This window comes from Podarcis cretensis, assembly GCF_951804945.1.
Source record: "Podarcis cretensis genome assembly, chromosome: 8".
In the NCBI taxonomy this organism is placed as follows: domain Eukaryota; kingdom Metazoa; phylum Chordata; class Lepidosauria; order Squamata; family Lacertidae; genus Podarcis; species Podarcis cretensis.
This window is the reverse complement of record NC_137177.1, coordinates 50,670,844-50,691,599: the sequence shown is the minus strand read 5'-3', so window position 1 is coordinate 50,691,599 and position 20,756 is coordinate 50,670,844. Positions and strand designations below refer to the sequence as shown.

The following is a 20,756-nucleotide window of genomic DNA, read 5'->3' as shown; positions in this document are numbered from 1 at the left end:
CCCTGACGTAGTCGGTGGGCGGGGCAGGAGGGGGGACCGCGGAGGGCAGCGCTGGCTCAGAGCCTGGGACCCTGTAGTCTCAGCACCGTCCCGGTCCCAGCGGGGCTCTCTCTGCTCACTCCTCTGCCTGGAGGCCCACAAAGCGCAGAGGGTGGAAGGGAAGGCTATGGGCAGCTCGCCCCTCGCCGTGGCGCTGCTTGCCCAGGGAAATCAAGGGGGCAGCCGGGCAGGTTCCAACAGACAGAGGCAGAGAAATCGGACTTGGGGAGGATACAGGACGGGGCACGAGGGCCGAGACCGGGACACTGTCTCTGGCAGGGGGTTTCCAGGGTGATGGCTGCTGCTGCTGCAGCTGCGCTGCACGTGCGAAGTCACCAGAGAGGGGGGGGGATCAAGATGCCCCGACGGCTGGGGGGTGGGATCACCTTCAGCAGTTGCCAGATGCTCCCGCGTTGTCTCTTGTGCCTCTTCAGCCAATCAAAGGGAGCCGCTGTTTCTCCCTCTCTCGTTTCATGCTGGCCATCTCCCTTCACGCCTGTGCGGCCTGCCTCGCCCCTTCCAGGAAGGCGCCCTACGCCTCTGCCTCGGGCAGCCTGGGGAACAGGGGTCCCGGAGATCGGTCCTGCTTGGTTGGCTGAGGGAAGGGACTTGGAGATGAAGGTGGTGGGGTAAAGCCCCACCTGCGATTTCTGGGTCGGGAGACGGGTTGCATATGGGGCTGGGCTCCATAAGGACTTCTTCGGGCTGCCCATAATTTTTCTTCCGTTGTTGATATCCTTTTCTTTTCATATCACTCTGCGAAGTCTTAGCACCCGACACAACTGCGGGGAAAAAAACAATGGGCAACTATTCAAACTAGACCAAAGGGAGTGAAGCTGCATTAAAAGCGTTTTATTTTGCATGGGAAATGCGAGCGGTTTTTAAATACTATAAAACGCAACTTCTCGGTATGCACACGGCTTTCGGCTGCTCCTGAGGGCTAGATCTGCAGCCCTGCTGGGATCATTTGGGGGGGGGGAAAGGCAGAATGTAATCGAGGCTGCCCCTAAACTCGGGAATTGAGAGACTATAAAAGAAGACGGAAGTTTTGCCTCTTGTGTGTTTATAGTGCAGCGGGCTTCTTTGTAGTTCAGTTTCCGGCTCTCTACCGGAAGTGGAGCCCATGTGCATCCTCCTTTTGCTGCCATGGCGGGAGCTGCGGGCGCGTCGCTCTGGGTGAGGAAGGTCGCACAGTGGGCGGGCGCTGGGCTCAAGGGTGGGCCGTAGCTTCGTGCCAGAGCAGGCATTTTGCAGGTCGAGGTACCCTGTGAAGAAAGTGCCTTTGCTCTGCCGGGGAGACCCGGAGGGAGGCCCGCCTTTGCCAGTCAGAGCAGGCGATACTCGGTGGGCAAATTATTTGCCTCCCGCAGTGCTCTGCGCGCGCGGCACACCCACCCACCCGTGTTGCTGGTTTGAAGCAACTACTGGGGAAATGCGGAGTGGATTCTTCTGTCTTGAGGCGGGGCTAGATGCGCTGTAGGACGATATGCAGTCTTGCATTTGTGGTTGCCCAGAAACAGGATACCAGCCTCCAATTCAAGGGGAAAGTTGCAACTCCTTCACTACTGTGATACCTATAAAAGCGCTTAACTCCTCTTACTGCTTGAAAGGGACTAAGCGAAGTTTGCAGGGCTGGTATCATGCCTTCGAGAGAGCAAGCAGCCTGACCTAGGTGGTCCAAAAATCTGTCGGGGGGGGGGCGGGCGGCGGGAAGCAGCTTCTTGCCATTCCTGAGTGAACCGTGCAGCTTGAACGTAGTTGCTGGGAGGGCTCCAGTGGCCAGCTGTGAGAGCAAATCGTGTGTTGCTCCTTTGGGGTAGGCTGGAGCAACAGCCAAGGCAAGCAGAGGTTGAGTGGGTGCAGCTTTTGCTGAGCAGCAATAGTCCTCCTGCCTGCCATGCAGCTGCTGAAGAGCTGGAGGCAGATTCCTCTACCAAAAGGCCTCCTGTCAGATCCGGCCAGTCATTGCCAGGAGCCAGTAGTAATTGGAAGCTATGTGTTCCTTGTGTTTTGGCATCTGAAATCCTCCCCATTTGCCATCCCAGGTAGTACCAGCAGCTCTTCAACAGGATTCCTGCTGCATTTAGCCCTTTCAGAGTGCCCCATGCGGACCAGCTGCTTTCTCAGTTTTAGGGTCAGTATTTATCCCAACTGGGATGATGAGGCAGGGTAGCTTGGCCAGGTCTAGCCAAAGCCAACTTGGAGCTTTAACCTAGATATACCAGACAGAGTTCTGTGGGTGTGTTAGGGTGGAGCAGGGTAGTAGACCTTCCTCCTCCCGTTCTCCAGGGGTTGGGTGGGCTGTAGGCTTGGGGTGTATCTCACTCTCTTTGCTCTCCCAGCGACGCTTTAAGGAGGCAACAGTGATTCTCGGTGGGGGCAGCCTGATCTTCACCTCATACCTGGTGTTCAAGGGAGATGAGCACTTCTACGCTGCGCAGCTGATGCCACTCCTGCAGAGAGTGGTGGGCCCTGAGACAGCCCACAGGCTGGCTGTGCGCTTTGTGGCTCTGGGGATCCTGCCCTGCTCAAGCCAAGCTGACTCGGATGCATTGGTGCGTAAACTATGCAGGTGACTGGCGGTAGAGGCTGCTGTGCTCCTGCTTTGGGCCCTGCCTCTCATCCTACTGCTCCCAATCCCTTCCTGTGGGCCCACCATGCCCTTTCTCTCCTGGGACAGGATGGGGCCTTGCCTGTCTCTTCTGCTGCCTAAGGCTTTCTGCTGGTTAACAGGTGCTTAATTGGCTTCCCAGGCAGTGGAAGTCTTTGGGCGCCGGTTTCGGAACCCTCTTGGCCTGGCTGCTGGTTTTGACAAGCATGGAGAGGCTGTAGATGGACTCTACAAGATGGGATTTGGCTTTGTGGAGGTGGGGAGTGTCACCCCAGAGCCCCAAGAGGGGAACCCCAGGCCCCGTGTCTTCCGGCTGCCAGAGGACCAGGCCATTATTAACAGGTAGGAGGCTGGAACAGAGGTGGGTGGTGAGGGTGAGCCTTTGACAAGCCTCTCCTGCAGTGGAGGATGAGGTGATGTATTGAGGAAGAGAGGGGTGGTGGTATTCACCTGAGCTGTATTCACCTGAGCTGTGTCCACCACTTTCTAGGTATGGGTTCAACAGCCATGGGCATGCAGTGGTGGAGCACAGACTTCGAGCCCGACAAGAAACTCAGCGTCAGCTCAGCTCAGGTGAGGTGGCAGGTGTCCTCCCTGCCCATGAGCCATGGAAAATCCCGGCCCCCTTCTTCCCCCCACCCAATTGCTGCTGTACTAGTACATGCTTGTGGCAGTCAGATCTGGAGAGGAGCTTTCAGGGAACGTGAAGAGTGGCAAGGAGCAAATAATGTTACAATTGATTAGTGGAGGATTTCTGGATCCTGCCCTGGACCCTTCCCAGAGCATCTCTGGTCAGGAGCAGTGCCTGCCCGAGTTCCAGCCCTAACAGGTCCACCATGGCCCTGTGCTCTCCCTGGGGAAATCTCTTATGTGTCTGCCCCCTCATCAGGGATTCCTCATGTAGCAGTCATCTTTGCTCTGGCCTTCCCTGTCTGACTGGCTTCTGTTTGTGCATCCTCTCCCTTCCTAGCGGGGATGCCTCTTGGAATAAATCTTGGCAAGAACAAGGCCTCTGTGGATGCAGCAGCCGACTACGTGGCAGGTGTGCGTGTGCTGGGCCCACTGGCTGATTACCTGGTGGTGAATGTTTCCAGCCCCAACACACCGGGACTGCGGGCCCTTCAAGGCAAAGCCGAGCTGCGCCTCCTGTTGGCCAAGGTGGGTCTCTTGCCCCAAGAACATTTCCTGTCCTCTCGGTCCCCTCCAGTAAGCAGCCAGGGCGCCCTCTGGCACACATTTCAGCGCCTGCTCTCTGGGCCAAGGGCAGCAGCTGCTTGGAGCAAAGGAGGAGCAGCCTGCTGCTCCCATTTCACATTTATTGAACAGTGCCTGGCAAAAGAAGGCCAGGGCTTTGCTGATACATTGTTCACAAATCCTACTGCAGGAGTTGAATGCATGCCTGATTGAGAACCTTGTACAAGTGCGGCAGCCTTGCCTCCAGATGTTGGTGGTGGACCAACAGGAGGCTGCTTCTATCTCGCCCTCCTTCCATACCTGCCCTTTGGATCCTGCTGTTGAGCCTCTCCTGCTCTGCAGAGCTCAGCTTCTGTCCCTAGTTCATAGCAGGAGCAGTTCCCCTCTCCCAGCCGTGTTGTGCTGCGCTGCATGGCTTGTAATCATGTGCCCTTCTGGGCAGTGTGAAAGTTATGCCCTTCTGAGCAGTATGAACGTGATCTTTGGCCAATGGCTGTGTGCTTCTTGGCAGGTGCTGGCTGAGAGGGACGCCTTGGCATGCAAGCACAAGCCGGCTGTACTGGTGAAAATTGCTCCAGACCTCACGGCCCAAGACAAGAAGGACATTGCCAGTGTCGTCTCTGAGGTGATGCAGGGGTGGGTGGGCAGGAGTGGTTCTGTCTGGCTGCTGCCTCAATTATGCCTCGTTGGTTTGGCCTTTTATGCCTTGTTCTAGAGCAGCTCCCTTAAGAGATCACCTTGCCCCACGTGGGCCTCTTTGATCACTTCCATCTGTGAAACTTGCACTTTTACACCTGCCACTCTGCACTCCTCGCAAGAGCAATCTCGTGAGCATAGCAGCACTTGGAACTCCCTGCCTCTTGATACTGGGCAGGCACCCTCACCATATTGCATTTGGCAAGCGTCCCCAGACATGTAATTTAGTCACCTATATCGGCTTTAAATATTTATTGAATTTATCGTTGTTTTGAATTGAGGTGGCTTTACATACCTTTGCTTTTAGTGAACTGTGGATTTCAGCTGTGTTTTAGCTTAAGCTATATTTGTACGCTATTTGGGAGATATATAGATTTTTGATTAAGTGGTCTTATGAATTTCCTTTAAATAAGAGTGAGATTGGGGTAGGGCTAGACTTTCAGGGCCACCGCGGGCAGTGGGAAGGAGGGCAGCGCATAGGAGGAGGCTATGGCTCTGAGGCTTGACTGGGCTCCCTTTTTCCCAGTTAGGCGTTGATGGACTGGTGGTCACCAACACCACTGTGAGCCGCCCCAGCACCTTGCGTGCAGCTCTTCGTGGTGAGGTAGGGGGTCTAAGCGGAGCTCCCCTGCGAGAGCTCTCCACTCAGCTGGTCAGCGAGATGTACTCTCTCACCCAAGGTAAGGAGACAGAGGCTGGAGGGAGGGAGGAGGGGGTGGAGGTGGGAGGGACTCCAGAATCCCTCCCACTAGCAGCCTCTTCTTGCCCCCCAGGACGGGTCCCCATCATAGGTGTAGGTGGAGTCTCTAGCGGGCAAGATGCCTTGGACAAGATCCGTGCAGGGGCCTCCTTGGTGCAGATGTACACTGCCCTCACCTACCGTGGGCCACCTGTGGTGGGTGCTGTGAAACAGGAGCTGGAGGCTCTGTTAAGGTGAGTGCCAGGCTGGGCCCAGCTCCCAGCTTCTTGATGGCCCAAACTCTGTGTGTGTGTGTGTGTGTGTGTGTGTGTGTGTGAGAGAGAGAGAGAGAGAGAGAGAGAGAGAGAGAGAGAGAGAGAAAGAAAGGGCGCACCTAACGGACCCCCAATCCAGCTGTGTGTTGCAGATACATCATGATGTTACTTCAGATTCAAGCAAAGTTTTGCTGATTAGAAAGCACAGCAGAATGAGATTGCTGCCAGCATGAGATTATGCTGTAGAGGGAGCTGTCACAAAACTGTCTGTCTCCCACCTAGGTTGTCATGCTGGGCTCCTTACTGCATGTATGCTCTCCATTTACACTGCAAGAAGCTGATCCCTGATGCTCTTTACATCAGCTTCAAGTACCTTGTCCTCCTTGCTTGATGTTCTGTGTCTCTCGCTCTGCCTCTTACACCCATTTCTTCTCTTCCTCCCACATTCTGCTTGCCAGCCAGCCTGCCTTTCCTCCAGATCTGCTTCCTAGCCCCTGGCACATCTCCTCTTGGAAGCCCCTGCTGCCGCCTGTTCTTCCACCTGTCCCTTATCTCCAGTCTCAAATTACCTTCCACTTCCACCAAGACAAATTACCTTATCTCCACTACAGTTCCTTTGTGTCATTTTGTGGTCTGTGGAGCCTTGGTGGCTTTGCAGCAGTTGATGTCTGGGACAACAGTAGTCCCAAAACAAGTAAAAACAGACCTTGCTTTCTATTCTTTATACCTGTGCATCTGTTGTCTTATCCAAACAATCAAATATGTACTACGTAGAGGATAAAGTGGTCTTGATCCTGTGGGTATTTCACCTCCTTGGTTTCCTGTGACTCGCCTGCAGGTCACAAGTCCCCTCCCCACAACGTACAAGGATCTGCTCTTACAAGCATAAGCTTTTCTGGTTACCTTTTGTAGCTGGGGAGGGAGATGGGTCCCCAAGTGGGGAGCTGGTATCTTAAGCAAATAAGGACTTTGCTTGGGTTGAGGTTTTATCTTTCTAGGCGCCAAGAAAACTGCAGGGCCAGAGACAGCTAGCTGGTCTACTCACTCTGTGCTGTTTTCGCCTTTGTGCAGGGAGCAAGGATTCCAGAGCGTGCAGGATGCTGTGGGTGCAGATCATGGCCTCTGAGGACTCCTGACATGGGCTTAGTGTGACAGCAGGCACTCTGTGGGCACAGAGATGCTTGTTTGCCCAGGTCACCATGGTAGCATCCAGCATGTTTCCAGCATGTTTCTGCTTGTAGTCCTGCTGGCCCCCTCGTCTTCCCCTACATGAGGGCAGGGGGGCTTCCATCAAGATCAGCTTGATTGTTTTTCCAGCAAGGAACAAAAAAGTGCCTCCCTTAAGAGCTTCACAGTGTACTTCTTAATGCAGACTTTTGCAGTCCAGCAGGTACTAAATGTCCCTGGAACAGGATGAGCAAACATTGACACAAGTCAAGTAGGCCAGGCTGGGGCTGGCTTATTTCATCAGAAACTATCAAGCAACGCAGAGGGCCAGGATCTGTGTGTATCCTCAGCCAAGCCAAAGTCAAGGAATTCCCCTCATCTGCTGAGACCCAACAGAGTCAGGTCTGCAGTGTAATTCAGTTCCTCCCAGATGGGATTAAGTAAAATGGGAGTATTGCAGAAATAATTTCTCTGTTTCATCCCAGAGCCCCACTCTTGATCTTAGGATGCTGAAGAGGATGGGGGCACGATCAGCATTGCTCTGAGGGGCTGTGGTATTTTATTCCCTGCCTTGCGTTCAGCGGGAGGTGGCTCTTTTTCTGGGTGGTCTTTCAATAAAGCTTTTGTTTATTTGTTTAAACTTGTTTTTATTTTATATATTTTTTAATTATGTTTTTAAATTTGGTATTACAATCCCATATGACAAGTGCATTTCACTTGTTTTATGATGGAGATCAGCATACAAAAGGTTAAAAAACATTGCCAATGGTGGGTGGGATTTCTCTTCAATTATTAAAAGTAAATCTAAAGGAGCGCATATTGTTTCACTTCTATGGCCAGGCACAGGCATCTCCCAAGGGTAGAAGTTCTCTCATGGAGAAGGCCCCTGCAGCTGCCCTTGGACCTGTGGCTTGAGGAAGAGGTGCCAGCTCCGGGGGTAAATCTGCACAGTCCTGAGAGCTCTGGTGAGGGGAGAGGGGCAACATTTGAAGACTCAGTTTGTTTGTATTTCAGTGGTAAGGGGGTTGTGCCCTGGCACCCAATGCAGGCTTTGCAGCAGTGACTGGGAGGTTATCCTAGGAATTGCACCCATGCAGAATAAAAGGGGGGCAGCAGGACGCAAAAGGCGTCAGACGAACCCAACGCCCAAGGAGTGACTCGCAAGGGCGCAAACAGCGCAAATCACCCCACCAGACTCTCCAGCCGCGGGAACGGGGGCTGATTTGGCTCTGACGTAGGAAGGGTGGGAGGAGACGGACCCGGAGAAGCCCCGCCCCCGGTCCAAGAGGCTCGTCTGTTGCCGGGGTAACGGGTTATGTCACCCTAGATATAAGAAAGGGTAAGAGCGGCCCTTCTGGTGCGCGGGATTTTCGGGCTCCTGAAAACCCATCCGGCTGAAATCCGAGCCGCTTTGGGTGGAGAGCGCGGGACTCGCGTTTGCCCCTCTGTGGGCTGCAAGTGTCCTAGACCCGCAGTCTTCAACCTTTTCAGTCTCTGGACCCGCCTTTAACCAAACATGCATTTGGGGACCAATCTTGGAATCGTTTACCACATATTTGCACAGTAGTGGCGCTGCTGTTGCAACCCATCTCGGATCAGGCCATGACCCACAAGCGGGTCTCGGCCAGCACCACTTGGACTAGATGACCCCCGCGGCCCCTTCCGACTCTACTTTTCCATGACCTATGGCTGGGGAACTTCCGGCCCAGCAGAGGATGGATGGACTACAATTCCATCCTCGTCTCTGGCCACGCTGGCTGCTGGGAGCTGCGGTCTCTAACAGCACCTGGAGGGCCATGAATGTCCTCGCACAGCTCCCCATCGCTGCATTAGCCCCGTTCCCGCCCATGATCTCGAACTGCTTTCCCAGCTGTCTGAGGGAGCGGCACCCCCCTCCTCTTCTGAGGGGAAACTGCTAGTTCTGCCGCCTTCCGTTCCAGCTGTGCGGAAGTCCGGAATCTCTTCGCGCAGTTTCCTGTGGGCGGCTTTTACGTTCCCTCCTCCGAGCGGCGGCAATCCGGAAATCCCGCCTCCGCATAAGGACTCGGTCGGTCGGTCTAGGAGCCGCGCTGCTGCACATTCTATAACGACTCTATGGCGCGGGGAGAGGCCGTCGCAGCTGCCGTCGCGGGGCATTGTGGGGCGGGCAATGGCGGCGCCCGGCAAGCGGAGGGTCAGGCCTTGAAGCGGCGGCCGCGCGGCGGCGGAGGGTGAGGCTGAGGCGGGCAGGACTCTGCCCCCGTCTCTGTCCCGAAGGCGAAGCGAGGCCGGGCCAGCGGGTTGGGCGGCGCTGCTGCTGCTGCTTCCGCTGCCGCTTTCAGCGCGGTGTGTCGTCCAGTGGCAGCGCGTCCCGCGGGACTCTGAACGGCCGAGCAGCCCCTCCAACAGCCCGAGTTCCCCCGCCGCCGTTAGGCGCCACCCCCCTTGCCGCCCGGTCCCCGTCCCGCTGACTCGCGTGCCTCATTGCCTCCCCGCAGAGAGCCCTGCAATGGGGGACACCCCGGCGGAAGAGGCGTCGCTGCACCGGCTGGAGGGCCTGGCGCCGGAGACGCAGGTCGGCGGCCTCCTGATCAAGAAGAAAAGCGCCGCCGAGGAGCAGCATGTCTTCAAGATCCCGGCGCCCCGCACCTCCCTGCTGGGTCTGGACCTCCTGGCCGCCCAGAAGCGCCGCGAGCGGGAAGAGAAGGACAACGGGGCTGAGGACCGGAAGAGGTCCCGGGTCTCCTCCTATAAGGACTGGGCTGAGGGCAAGGACGAGGGCGCTGCCGGCGAGGAAGAGGACGGCGACCCAGCTGGGCGCAGCAGCCGCAAGGACAGGTGAGGGGAGGGCTTGGGAAGCTGCTCTTTCTGCAACGGTAGCAGCTTCTTAGGGAAGAAAGCAAGAGCTGAATTTGTTGGGGTAAAAACTTCAGCCCTCCTCTTCTTCCACTTTCCAGGCATTATCGCTCAGCTCGTGTGGAGACACCATCTCACACTGGAGGAGTCAGTGAGGAGTTTTGGGAGCGCAGCCGGCAGCGGGAAAGGGAACGTCGTGAGCATGGGGTTTATGCCTCCTCCAAGGAGGAAAAAGAGCGCAAGAGGGACCACGGCCGGGAGCGGGAACATGATCGCAAACGGGACCGAGGTAATTCCTGTTCATGAGTAGCTCCGCCCCCCAGGACTGCCACTGGTCTTTTCACTGGGTGGGCCATGGCTGATCATAGGTTGCCTCCACAGATGAGCGGGACCGAAGTCGACGCAGCAGCAGCAGCCACTCAGAGAGAGAGGCCTCCTCAGAGAGGAGCAGCAGTAGTCGGAAAAATGAACCAGAGAGTCCTCGCCACCGACCCAAAGGTGCCCTCTCTCTATCTGCCCACTCCACCTGGATGATGGGGAGCGTCTGTAGACTGTTGCCGCCTTCTTCCTCTGTGTATGGGGTTGGGTGAGCAACTGCTGGGCTATGCATGGCTGTGGCACATCTTCATGGCAGTTGTGTTGGGATCCTGGGAGCAAAGGGTGTTAGGGTAGCAGAAGGGGGAGTAGTCCAAACCAACTGGTGGTTTCCTTCTTGTGCCTAGATGCAGCTACACCTTCCCGCTCCAGCTGGGAGGAAGAGGACAGTGGCTACAACAGTTCACGCCGCTCCCAGTGGGAGTCTCCTTCCCCCACGCCCTCCTACCGGGACTCAGAGAGAAGTCACCGGGGATCTGCCTCCCGGGATAGCGAACGGCGTGATCGTGACCGGTATGGAGGTGCAAATCAGACTTGGGGGTGTGGGGATGAGGCTGATGGATGAGGCCTGGCTGGAGCAAGCAGTCATTGCCCTCTGGGCTGTTGCCTTGACTGTGTTTCTCCTGATTGCTCTCACAGGTCTGTCAGGAGCAAGTACCCAGAGGACACCCCGTTGCCAACGCCTTCATACAAATACAATGACTGGGCTGACCATCAAAGACACTCTGGTGCAACACCTTGGCTCTCCAGAGGCAGAGGTTAGGGACTGGGAAAGCTGAAGTGGGGGAGGAGGACTCAGCAATCTGGGGCCAGAATCAGGCCTTCATGATACTTTCCATTCTTAGGAAGGCGTGAAGATGGTGAGGATGGCATTGCTTTTGAAACTGAGGAGGAGCGACAGCAGTGGGAAGATGACCAGCGGGTGAGTGTGCAGCACTCTTTAACAAATGATCCCAAACAGACGCCCCCTCACTAGGGTTATTTATCTTCTTCATCTCGTACCTTGGAGAGTGAGGGTGCCCAGAGTTGTTTGGCTCTCTCTTTGTTGAGAGTTGGAAGTGAAGGAGAAGGGCTTGGTGGTTGTCACATGTGAGTGTTCTTGGGCTCAGGCCCTGTGTTTGGTGGCCATTGAAGGCTGCCTTTTCCAAAGTGCCAGCTCAGCTCCAGTGTGGTATGTCATAATGAACAAGATTGGTGAGAGTGTGTCTCTGGCTTGCATTGCTGAAACTTTCTTCTTGTCCCCCGTCCCCCCCCCCCCAGCAAGCTGACAGGGATTGGTACATGATGGATGAGGGCTACGACGAGTTCCACAATCCCCTGGCTTCTTCATCAGAGGAGTACGTGAGGAAGCGGGAACAGCACCTGCAGAAGCAAAAGCAGAAGCGCATCTCAGCCCAGCGTAGGCAGATAAATGAGGTAGGGGAGTGCTGGAGAGGGTGGCGCCCAGTGGTGGCAAACACATGACCATTGTCACTGGAAGGGCTCCCTTGAAACTGAGGGGCTGCTGAGTGGCCTGGCCTTGTTTTCTGCTTGGTAGGATAATGAGCGCTGGGAGACCAACCGCATGCTGACAAGCGGCGTGGTGCACCGACTGGAGGTGGACGAGGACTTTGAGGAGGATAATGCTGCGAAGGTTCATCTTCTGGTTCACAACCTGGTGCCTCCCTTCCTGGATGGGCGCATTGTCTTCACGAAGCAGGTACGCCAGACTCTAAACAAGTGGTGGCAGCAAATGGGGAGGGGGGAGTTGAAGTTGGGGCAGGGCTGTTCCTTTGTGGGTCACTTTTCTTGCTTCCTTCTAGCCTGAGCCCGTCATCCCCGTCAAGGATGCTACTTCCGACCTGGCAATCATCGCCCGCAAAGGCAGCCAGTTGGTGCGCAAGCACCGCGAACAGAAGGAGCGCAAAAAGGTACAGTCCGAGTTTCTGTTGGGTCTCTCTTCCCCCCCCCCCTTCTTGTGGGCTTAATCTCCATTGAGTAAGGAACTTGCCTGCTGGGGGCAAACTGTCTTTCCAAGCAGGAATGTAGCTGCAGCTGCTTGAGACTTTATTTTATGATTGAAAATGTTTCTATTCTACCCTTCCTCACAAAACAACAATAGTCAAGTCCAGAATTGTGCTGGTTTTGCAGGGGTCAGTAAGTTGCAGTTTAGTGGCAAGTTGCAATTTAGTGTTGACAGGAGGCAGTAGAGAGGCTGCTTTTAACGGGCAGGTGTGGCTACCATTCAGAGCAGGGATAAGTGAACTATATGTAGCATGCCAAAGTCTGAATAGTTTTCATGGATCTCTCTCTCTCTCTCTCTCTCTCTGTGTGTGTGTGTGTGTGTGTGGTTGCTGTCATTTCAGGCCCAGCACAAGCATTGGGAGTTGGCAGGCACCAAACTGGGGAACATCATGGGCATCAAGAAGGAGGAAGAGGAAGAGGGTCCCAACCAAAAATTGGCAGAGGATGGCACTGTGGATTACAGGTAGGGGCCTCGCCTGCTGCAGGATGACAGCAGCAAGTAGGGCTTCCAAGGGAGGATGGGCCTTGTGAGGCGATGACCACAACACCTGAACTCTCCTTTCAGGACAGAACAGAAATTTGCTGATCACATGAAGGAGAAGAGTGAAGCGAGCAGTGAGTTTGCCAAGAAGAAGTCAATTGTGGAGCAGAGGCAGTATCTGCCCATCTTTGCTGTGCAGCAGGAACTGCTGACAGTCATTAGGTGAGACCTTTCCCCAGCCCCTTGCCCTCAGCCTCAGCAGCAACTTCTCTTTGCTTTACTGGGTGGGCAGGGACCTCAGGGTCCAGGTGAGGGGCCTAACTTTGGGGAGCTGGTGACAGAACCTGTCTCTTCTTCTTCTTGCAGGGACAACAGCATTGTGATTGTGGTGGGGGAGACAGGCAGCGGGAAAACCACGCAATTGACACAGTACCTGCACGAGGACAGCTATACGGACTATGGCTTGATTGGCTGCACGCAGCCCCGCCGGGTGGCAGCGATGTCAGTGGCCAAGCGTGTCAGTGAGGAGATGAGCGTGAGCCTTGGTGAGGAGGTGAGCACAGAAGGGCAGAGAGGGGAGGGGGCCAGTAGGAAGCACCTGTATTGGCAGTGCTGGGGGGTGAGGGTTTGGCTCAGCTGCAGGTAAGATGGTCCCTCATCACTGTACCTGTAGTGTGATGTGCTCTGCTTGTTGTCTTTTGTTAAGTTCTTCTCACATATTTCTCTCCCTGCCCCCGATATCTCTCAGGTGGGCTATGCCATCCGCTTTGAGGATTGCACTTCAGAGAACACTGTGATCAAGTACATGACGGATGGGATCCTGCTGCGTGAGTCTTTGCGCGAAGCCGACCTTGACCATTATAGTGCTATTATTATGGATGAAGCGCATGAACGCTCGCTCAACACAGACGTGCTCTTCGGTCTCCTGCGTGAGGTCAGTACTTGCTTGGTGGGACTGTGGGTGGATTCACTTAGACTTCAGTTGCTTATACAGTGCAGTGTCCCAGAAGGGGAGCCCTTGTTTGAGTCTTGTGCAGAAAAAAGCCAAGAGAGTCTTAGGGCACCTTTAGCACCTTTATTATGGCACAATAAGCTGTCATGGACTCATCTCACATCAGATGAATGAAGTGTTATCCTTGTGAGATGACCTTACCTCATTGGTGTCCACTTGACTGCTTTGATGTATGGAATGGGCACTGTTAGAGCTGCCACACAATACTCATTCCACACTTGTAAAGAATAAAATATTTTAGTGTGGCAGCACCTACATTTTGGAACTCTCTGCCTATTGACTTCCAGCAGGCACCTTTGCTGTACTCTTTTTGAGACCTGCTTAAAACATTTTGGTTTAGGCAAGCCTATCTAGGCACATATATTTTGTCATGTGTTACGCTCTTTTTGCTTTGCTGCTGGTGTTAGTTGCCATTTAAATGTTTTACCTGCTTGTTCTTAATTATTTTTATTTCTCATAAGCCTCTTGGAGGTTCTGTTTCAACCAAGCAGTATACAGTGGTACTTCAGAAGTTGAACGGAATCCGTTCCAGAAGTCCATTCGACTTCCAAAATGATTGGAAACCAAGGCGCGACTTCCAATTGGCTGCAGGAAGCTCCTGCAGCCAATCGGAAGCCGCGGAAGTCACATCGGACGTTCGGGTTCCAAAGAACGTTTGCAAAATGGAACACTCACTTCCAGGTTTGCAGCTTTTGGGAGCCAAAATGTTCGAATTGCAAGGCGTTCGGGATCCAAGGTTCAATTGTATAAGTTTTGTTAAATAAAAATTTAAAAATTCTGATCTACAGCTATAGTAGAAAAACATGGTTTGCAAGGGAGGGTTGTTGTAAGCAGTGTGAAAATGAAGTGAAATACAGAAGAGTAAAGGCAGTTGCAAGTACCTAATTAATTCACATTTATAATCCAATTAATACATAAAATGGGTTAAAAATGCTTTGTCTTGGTTCAGCCCAGGAGTTATAGTACTGGATCTTTTTGCCATTTGTGTTGAGACTGGCCTGTTTGTCCTATGTAGAATTCAGAAGGGCCTCTCTGGCAGGTGATGAACATGGATCATATTTTTTAAAATTGTTTTTTATTAAAAGATTTTCACGGATAACAACGGTACATATAGCACCTCTGTTTTCAGTTCATAGAGTTTTTTTACAGTTCAGTTACATTTGGTGAGAGATACTGCTATCGTACGCATTGTGAGTTTGGGGTGGAGACAAGGTGAGGGAGAGAAGGGGGTAGTGTTATTTCCTTCTTTTGGAAAGTGTACATGTCGAGTTTTGTGTCGCCATCAGTTCATTTATCTATTCATTTATTTATTTTAATTGATGGTTCAGGAGATTGAGGAGCCCAGAGCATGGTTGGTTGCTTTAGGTTGGCTGCGGTGAATTTTGTTCCTGTTTGCGAGGAGCTGGGAGTTGTTGGGTCAAATTGGCCATATCAATTTCTGTGCTGTGGGGGGGGGGGCGCGCGGGTTATGTTGTTGTCTTATTGGCCTGTGTATGTAATAAAGGGGAGCCACACCAGGATGAAGGCATCCTCTTTTGTATGTCCGTTCTAATTTCAGTTTGTTGCTTAGCTTTTCTAGTATGGCTGTTTCCCATACAGTTTGGTATCAGTGGTTCATGTTCACTCCTGACATGTCCCTCCAGTGTTTAGTTTTGATGCTTCTAGCTGCCGACAGTAGGTGGCTTATGAGATATAGATCACATTTGAAGTGAGCAGGTGAATGAATGCCTGTTGTGGGTGATGTTTTCAGGCCTTGCCCTAGTAGTGCCAGAGTAGACATGGGGACAGAGTTGGCACTGTGGTCTGCTCTGGAGAAATCAAAAAAGAATAAAGGGACACAAATTTTACGTCATAAAAGCAATGTTCAAGAGTTGGTGGGAAATCGTTTTAGCTTCCCAAGACACAATTTATACATGACCTGAGAGTGGCCATTGTGGAGCAGAGAGGGAGCCTGTGATATAAAGCTGCTGAATTGCAATACAGTAAGAGGTTTGCTCTTCTCACTTGCTGATAGAACTGAGACAAAGCCTGTCGTTTGTGCCCATTGCCCCTATGTCACTCAGGCAACTTCTTGCCTTTTGTAACAAGGAAGCAGAGTTTTGAAACAGAGCACCATGCAGCCAAGTACAATCCCTTTCTTACAAGAAGGAATATTTCTCTTTGTTTCTCTCCATCTGAGAGGGGGATGAAATGGGCTACTTCTGCATCCATTGTTTGGAAAGATATACCGTGTGGTGCTTCTCCCTTGCTCTGAGGGTAGGTGAGTCTTCCCACCTTTCCTTTTGTGACACCTGCCCTCTTTTCCTCCTACAGGTTGTGGCCCGGCGCTCAGACCTGAAGCTGATTGTTACTTCAGCCACCATGGATGCAGAGAAGTTTGCTGCTTTCTTTGGGAATGTGCCCATTTTCCACATTCCAGGTCGCACCTTTCCTGTTGATGTGCTCTTTAGTAAGGTATGTAGAGATCAGGGGAGCAAGGATTTGTCTGCTTTTTACTTTCTGGGAGGGTTGTGGACCATGGCTGGGAGGGTGTGTTAAGTCTCTTACCTCTCTCTTTCAGACCCCGCAAGAAGATTATGTGGAAGCAGCCGTGAAACAGGCCTTGCAAGTCCACCTCTCAAGTGCCCCAGGGGATATTCTGATCTTCATGCCAGGCCAGGAGGACATTGAGGTGCATACTGTTGAGTGAAAGAACCCCTGAGTTGCCAGCCCTGCCCTCTCTCCTGCATGCAATTCACTCTCACCTTCCTTATCACAGGTCACATCGGAACAGATTGTGGAGCACCTGGAGGAACTGGAGAATGCACCTGCCCTGGCTGTCTTGCCCATCTACTCCCAGCTGCCATCTGATCTGCAGGCCAAGATTTTCCAGAAGGTATTGAACTGGGGTGTGTGTGTGTGTGTGTCAGAGAGAGAGAGAGAGATTTCCCTTCTGTGCTTGAAGAGCAGGGGCTGGTGTGTTTTTCTGTGGGGAGTAGAATTGCACCTGCCCCTAAGCTTGTTGCTTGATCTTTTGTTTTCTGCATTACATGAGTTAGAAGGCTTGGTTGGGAACTGCTGCTGTTCTTTGTGCGGGGGCTTCTTGCCATGTGTGTTCTAACGCATAGCAGAGGAAGGCTATCTTATTTGGGATGTGTGCTGTTGTGTCCCATCAAGGAAGTTTTAGGGCTTTGTTCTGCTATGTTAGGTGTGAGCCCTGAAAGTTTGTATCGGATCAGCCCAAGCACAAGGAGAGAGGTAGTGGAGTTGCAATGCAGTTGCCAGTTTTCCCGAAGCAACATCGGTGTCTTGAGGCAACTGGTTCCAAAGCATCATGGAAAGTAGAGTGCTATCAATGAACAGCCAGGAGCAGTTAGAACTGGAATTAGGCCCAGAACCTGGGCAGCTGCAGACTGGAGTCATGGAAGAGCAGGTCAAAGGCCATAGAGCAGAGCATTGAACATGCACCAAGGGAGTGAAAAGAACAGGTGAAAACCTGAATGATACCAGACTTGGAAGAGTCTTGCAGGCAGTGGGGCATCAGCACCCACTATTATGCACCAGTGGATAAGACCAGGCAAGAGACTTTGACCCTTGGCTGGTGCTGACCTGAGAGGCTTGCTAAAGTGGAAAGCTAGAGAGTTCAAAGTGTTTAGCTCAAAGAGCTTCCCTTGGCCTGGGAGGAGATGGAAGTTATCTTCTGCAATTGACACCTGTGTTTCTGGCAGGCACCAGATGGCGTTCGGAAGTGCATTGTGGCCACCAACATTGCAGAGACCTCGCTGACGGTGGACGGGATCATGTTTGTGATTGACTCTGGCTACTGCAAGCTGAAGGTGAGGCGGGTTGGGTTGTGCAGAGCCCTGTAGCCTGCAGGTTTAGGCTGAAACCGTGGCTCATCTTCCCTCTTTTGCCCCAGGTCTTCAACCCACGAATTGGCATGGATGCATTGCAGATCTACCCAATCAGCCAGGCCAATGCAAACCAGCGCTCGGGCCGAGCTGGAAGGACGGGCCCAGGTCAGTGTTTCAGGTAGGAACTCTGTGTGTGAGCAATCCCTCCTGCCAACGCTGGGCAGGAGCTGCAGGGGTGTGTCTTTGACTACGGAAGTTAACTTTGCTGGGGTGGCAGGTCTCCCAGGGCTGTTCCTATCTGAGCAGCTGTTTTCTCTCCTGGACAGGCTGTACACCCAGAGTGCATACAAGAATGAACTACTGACAACCACAGTCCCAGAGATTCAGCGCACCAACTTGGCCAATGTAGTGCTGCTCCTCAAGTCCTTGGGTGTGCAGGACCTGCTGCAGTTCCACTTCATGGACCCCCCTCCTGAAGACAATATGCTAAACTCCATGTACCAGTTGTGGATCCTTGGGGCACTAGACAACACAGGTAGAGGGGGCAACCTGAAGAGGTGATGTGGTGTGGCATAGCTGGGAGGCCTGTCTCATTAGTGCTGCCTTTCCTTTAGGTGGGTTGACATCCACGGGGCGTCTGATGGTCGAGTTCCCCCTTGATCCGGCTCTCTCCAAGATGCTGATCGTTTCCTGTGACATGGGCTGCAGCTCGGAGATCCTGCTGATTGTCTCCATGCTCTCTGTTCCAGCCATTTTCTACCGGCCCAAGGTGAGCCTGATCTCAAAGCAGGGAAGGGGCTGGGCAGTTCTTGGGACCTTAGCAGCCGCCAGGCTGCATTGCCACCTCCTTCCCTCCTCCTCTCTTCACCTTCCTGTTGCCTTCCCTGCAGGGCCGGGAGGAAGAGAGTGACCAGGTGCGGGAGAAGTTTGCTGTTCCTGAGAGTGATCACTTGACTTACCTGAACGTTTACCTGCAATGGAAGAACAACAGCTACTCTACACTTTGGTGCAACGAGCACTTTATCCATGCCAAGGCCATGCGCAAGGTGCCTGCTGGGAGAGGGGGAAAGTGGGTTGGGCAAGGACTTGAAGGGGGCTGTGGGCTCCAGGCTTGACAGCTCTTGCTGCTCTTCCAGGTGCGAGAGGTGCGAGCACAGCTGAAGGACATTATGGTGCAGCAACGCATGAGCCTGGCATCCTGTGGCACTGACTGGGATATTGTTCGCAAGTGCATCTGTGCTGCCTACTTTCACCAGGCTGCCAAACTGAAGGTGAGCAAGAACTTGCACCGGGGTGTGTTTTGCGTTGGGTTTTGTAAGGGAGTGGGTAGGTAGACAAGTGAGTGGGTATAAGGAACATCATGCTCCCTGTTGCAAACGATGGCGCTACCCAGAGGAGTTTTTTAATCTGTGCTTCAAAGCCAACCCCCCCCCCCCCTTTATCTTCCCTCTTGGTTCTACATGAGTTCAGCTTTAGTACCTCTTCCTGTAATCAGTCACTCCTGCTATGGATTTGATGTAGAGACTCTTAAGAGCCAATTTCTGCTTCAGCCCACAAGGCATCCCCGGCATTCCTGTATAGTGATCTCACTACTTATCGCTCCTTCTAGCTCAGCAGTGGTTTCTCCCTTTTCTAGCTGGGTTTCTGTCCGTTGAAAGGCTGCTTCTTGATTGTCTAGAGCAGCGGTGGGGGGAAACCACCAGTCTGATTCAGACCAGCAAAGAAGTTTAGCCTTTCACACTTTTCCATTAGGAGGTTTGGAAGCCTCCTTTTACTATTGTGCCCCTAACCCTTTTAAAGCCCTTTCCCCTTTCCTTCTGCTTCATCCCCCCCCCCCCGACCTGGTTCTGTCATTTATAAGATGCTTGGGGGGGGGGCAGCATCTTCATGGTAGAGTGCCTGCTTTTGATGGAGATTCTCCTTAGCTCACTCCCCAGCAACATGAATCAGGTAGCAGGTGGTGTGAAATATCTTTTAGGGAGGATAAAGGTATATGTTATGAAGGCTAACACTCCCACCAGCATCGGAGGTGGTTTGCCACAGACTCATTGTTGCAGGAACAATGGGAAGAGCTGGTGTTGTACACAGGTCCCACTTCCAATCTGGTCAGCCCCTATGAGAACAGGATGCTGGACTACCTAAGCACCCTTGGGCTGATTCAGCTGCCTCAATTGTGCCAGGGCAGGGCCTGTGGGTGGTTGTGCTGGGACTGTGCTGACCATGCTCTTTCTTTGCTTCAGGGGATTGGCGAGTATGTCAATGTCCGCACTGGAATGCCCTGCCACCTACACCCAACCAGCTCACTCTTTGGCATGGGCTACACACCTGATTACATTGTCTACCATGAGCTTGTAATGACCACTAAGGTGAGTGGGTGGGTGGGTGGGTGGGTGGGTGGCTGCCTGTAACGCCGTTAGCTCTGCTGTGCTCTTTCTTTCCTAGTCATTGGAGGGGGGGTGTCTCTCAGCTTCCCCATGGGCTGACCAACCCTCCTGTCTATCCCCCTACAGGAGTACATGCAGTGTGTCACAGCAGTGGATGGTGAATGGCTGGCTGAATTGGGACCCATGTTCTACAGCATCAAACATGCTGGCAAGTCTCGCCAGGTAAGGGATTTGAGCTGGAGCTGCTGGTGTCTGCAGAACCAGTCCTTCTGTTTTGTAGCTGCTCTCAAGGTTGGTGTTTTTTTCTGCTGCTGTAATGCTGAGGAGCAGACTGAGCTTGGCTCCCTCCTTCCTTAAGTAGTGGATGGGGTGATGAGCTTTCAAGGGGGCTGTTCCTCTGTGTGCCCATAGCTAAACTTGTCCTGTATAGCAGGAAGGGGCAAACGGCAGATTGTGGCTTCCCTAAGGCTGCCTGGCCAGTTTCTGCAAAGGAGCACTGACCTTAAGTCTAATCCAGGAAAGCATGTCATGGGCTCTCCTAACTCAGGCTAGCATAGCTGTTCCTTAAGTGTTGGGGGTATCCTGAGTGTGCACTCTTGCTTTGTCAATTTGAAACATATTCCAGTAAAAAAATAGTGCTACGTCGGAAGGGTGAGGTCAGCTCCTGCCTGCTTCAGTTGCATTCAGTCTGCTTGCTCTGCCCCAGGAGAGCCGCCGAAGGGCCAAAGAGGAAGCTTCAGCCATGGAGGAGGAGATGGCTCTGGCCGAAGAGCAGCTGCGTGCCCGCCGAGAGGAGCAAGAGCGCCGCAACCCGGTGGGCAGCGTCAGGTATGCTGCTTTCATTAGGGGTGGGTAAAGAGGAGGGTGCGTGGTTGGGCCAAGCAGTGTGAGTCTGACATCTTCTTCCTCCCCTCCCTTTAGGTCCACCAAGATCTACACGCCAGGACGCAAGGAGCAAGGCCAGCCTGCCACCCCACGCCACACACCAGCTCGCTTTGGTCTGTAACCCCTGCCCTCCCAGCTCTGTACAGAAGACCCTGCTGTGCTTAGTTGGGCAGAGCCCACCCTGGATGGACATGGAAAAAATAATTTTATTGTTTATATAAATGTTGCTGCTTCCTGACCCAATTTTGAGCAGTTGCTTTTGTTTGGCCTCTTCCTTGGTGCAAGG

The 20,756-nt window shown here is 53.1% G+C and overlaps 2 protein-coding genes across 5 annotated transcripts; both read left to right on the top strand.

The window, feature by feature from the left end:
• The first annotated feature begins 79 nt into the window (after positions 1-79).
• DHODH (dihydroorotate dehydrogenase (quinone)) lies at positions 80-7,301 on the top strand. Of its 4 annotated transcripts, XM_079988066.1 has the most exons (10): positions 80-1,215; positions 2,085-2,173; positions 2,382-2,594; positions 2,793-2,992; positions 3,141-3,223; positions 3,621-3,808; positions 4,356-4,469; positions 5,067-5,220; positions 5,314-5,473; positions 6,566-7,301. In XM_079988066.1, exons 2-10 carry the CDS (start codon positions 2,144-2,146, stop codon positions 6,618-6,620), a joined length of 1,197 nt encoding a protein of 398 aa, XP_079844192.1. In that variant the 5' UTR covers positions 80-1,215; positions 2,085-2,143; the 3' UTR covers positions 6,621-7,301. The 4 variants fall into 4 exon arrangements, with proteins under 4 accessions (XP_079844192.1, XP_079844191.1, XP_079844190.1 ...); XM_079988065.1 differs by lacking the exon at positions 2,085-2,173; XM_079988064.1 differs by lacking the exon at positions 80-1,215 and having other exon boundaries at positions 1,728-2,173.
• Positions 7,302-8,755: 1,454 nt separating this feature from the next.
• On the top strand, positions 8,756-20,708 carry DHX38 (DEAH-box helicase 38). The gene is made up of 27 exons (XM_079986605.1): positions 8,756-8,871; positions 9,139-9,478; positions 9,598-9,785; positions 9,878-9,994; positions 10,219-10,384; positions 10,511-10,629; positions 10,717-10,793; positions 11,132-11,287; positions 11,409-11,570; positions 11,674-11,781; positions 12,217-12,338; positions 12,441-12,578; positions 12,723-12,909; positions 13,105-13,290; positions 15,682-15,822; positions 15,929-16,039; positions 16,127-16,243; positions 17,076-17,183; positions 17,267-17,379; positions 17,528-17,736; positions 17,816-17,970; positions 18,092-18,247; positions 18,338-18,472; positions 19,442-19,567; positions 19,712-19,807; positions 20,292-20,413; positions 20,507-20,708. The coding sequence occupies exons 2-27, from the start codon at positions 9,150-9,152 to the stop codon at positions 20,589-20,591; spliced, it is 3,729 nt and encodes a 1,242-aa protein (XP_079842731.1). The 5' UTR covers positions 8,756-8,871; positions 9,139-9,149; the 3' UTR covers positions 20,592-20,708.
• Positions 20,709-20,756: the final 48 nt, after the last annotated feature.

Excerpts from the sequence above, each read along its gene's own strand:
- DHODH (XM_079988064.1), top strand. The coding sequence starts at position 1,937 with ATGCAGCTGCTGAAGAGCTGGAGGCAGATTCCTCTACCAAAAGGCCTC. Across the intron at positions 2,174-2,381 it reads GCTGCTTTCTCAGTTTTAGG|CGACGCTTTAAGGAGGCAAC; the intron begins GTCAGTATTTAT and ends TTGCTCTCCCAG. Across the intron at positions 3,224-3,620 it reads TCAGCGTCAGCTCAGCTCAG|CGGGGATGCCTCTTGGAATA; the intron begins GTGAGGTGGCAG and ends CTCCCTTCCTAG.
- DHX38 (XM_079986605.1), top strand. The coding sequence starts at position 9,150 with ATGGGGGACACCCCGGCGGAAGAGGCGTCGCTGCACCGGCTGGAGGGC. Across the intron at positions 10,794-11,131 it reads AGTGGGAAGATGACCAGCGG|CAAGCTGACAGGGATTGGTA; the intron begins GTGAGTGTGCAG and ends CCCCCCCCCCAG. Across the intron at positions 19,568-19,711 it reads AGCTTGTAATGACCACTAAG|GAGTACATGCAGTGTGTCAC; the intron begins GTGAGTGGGTGG and ends ATCCCCCTACAG.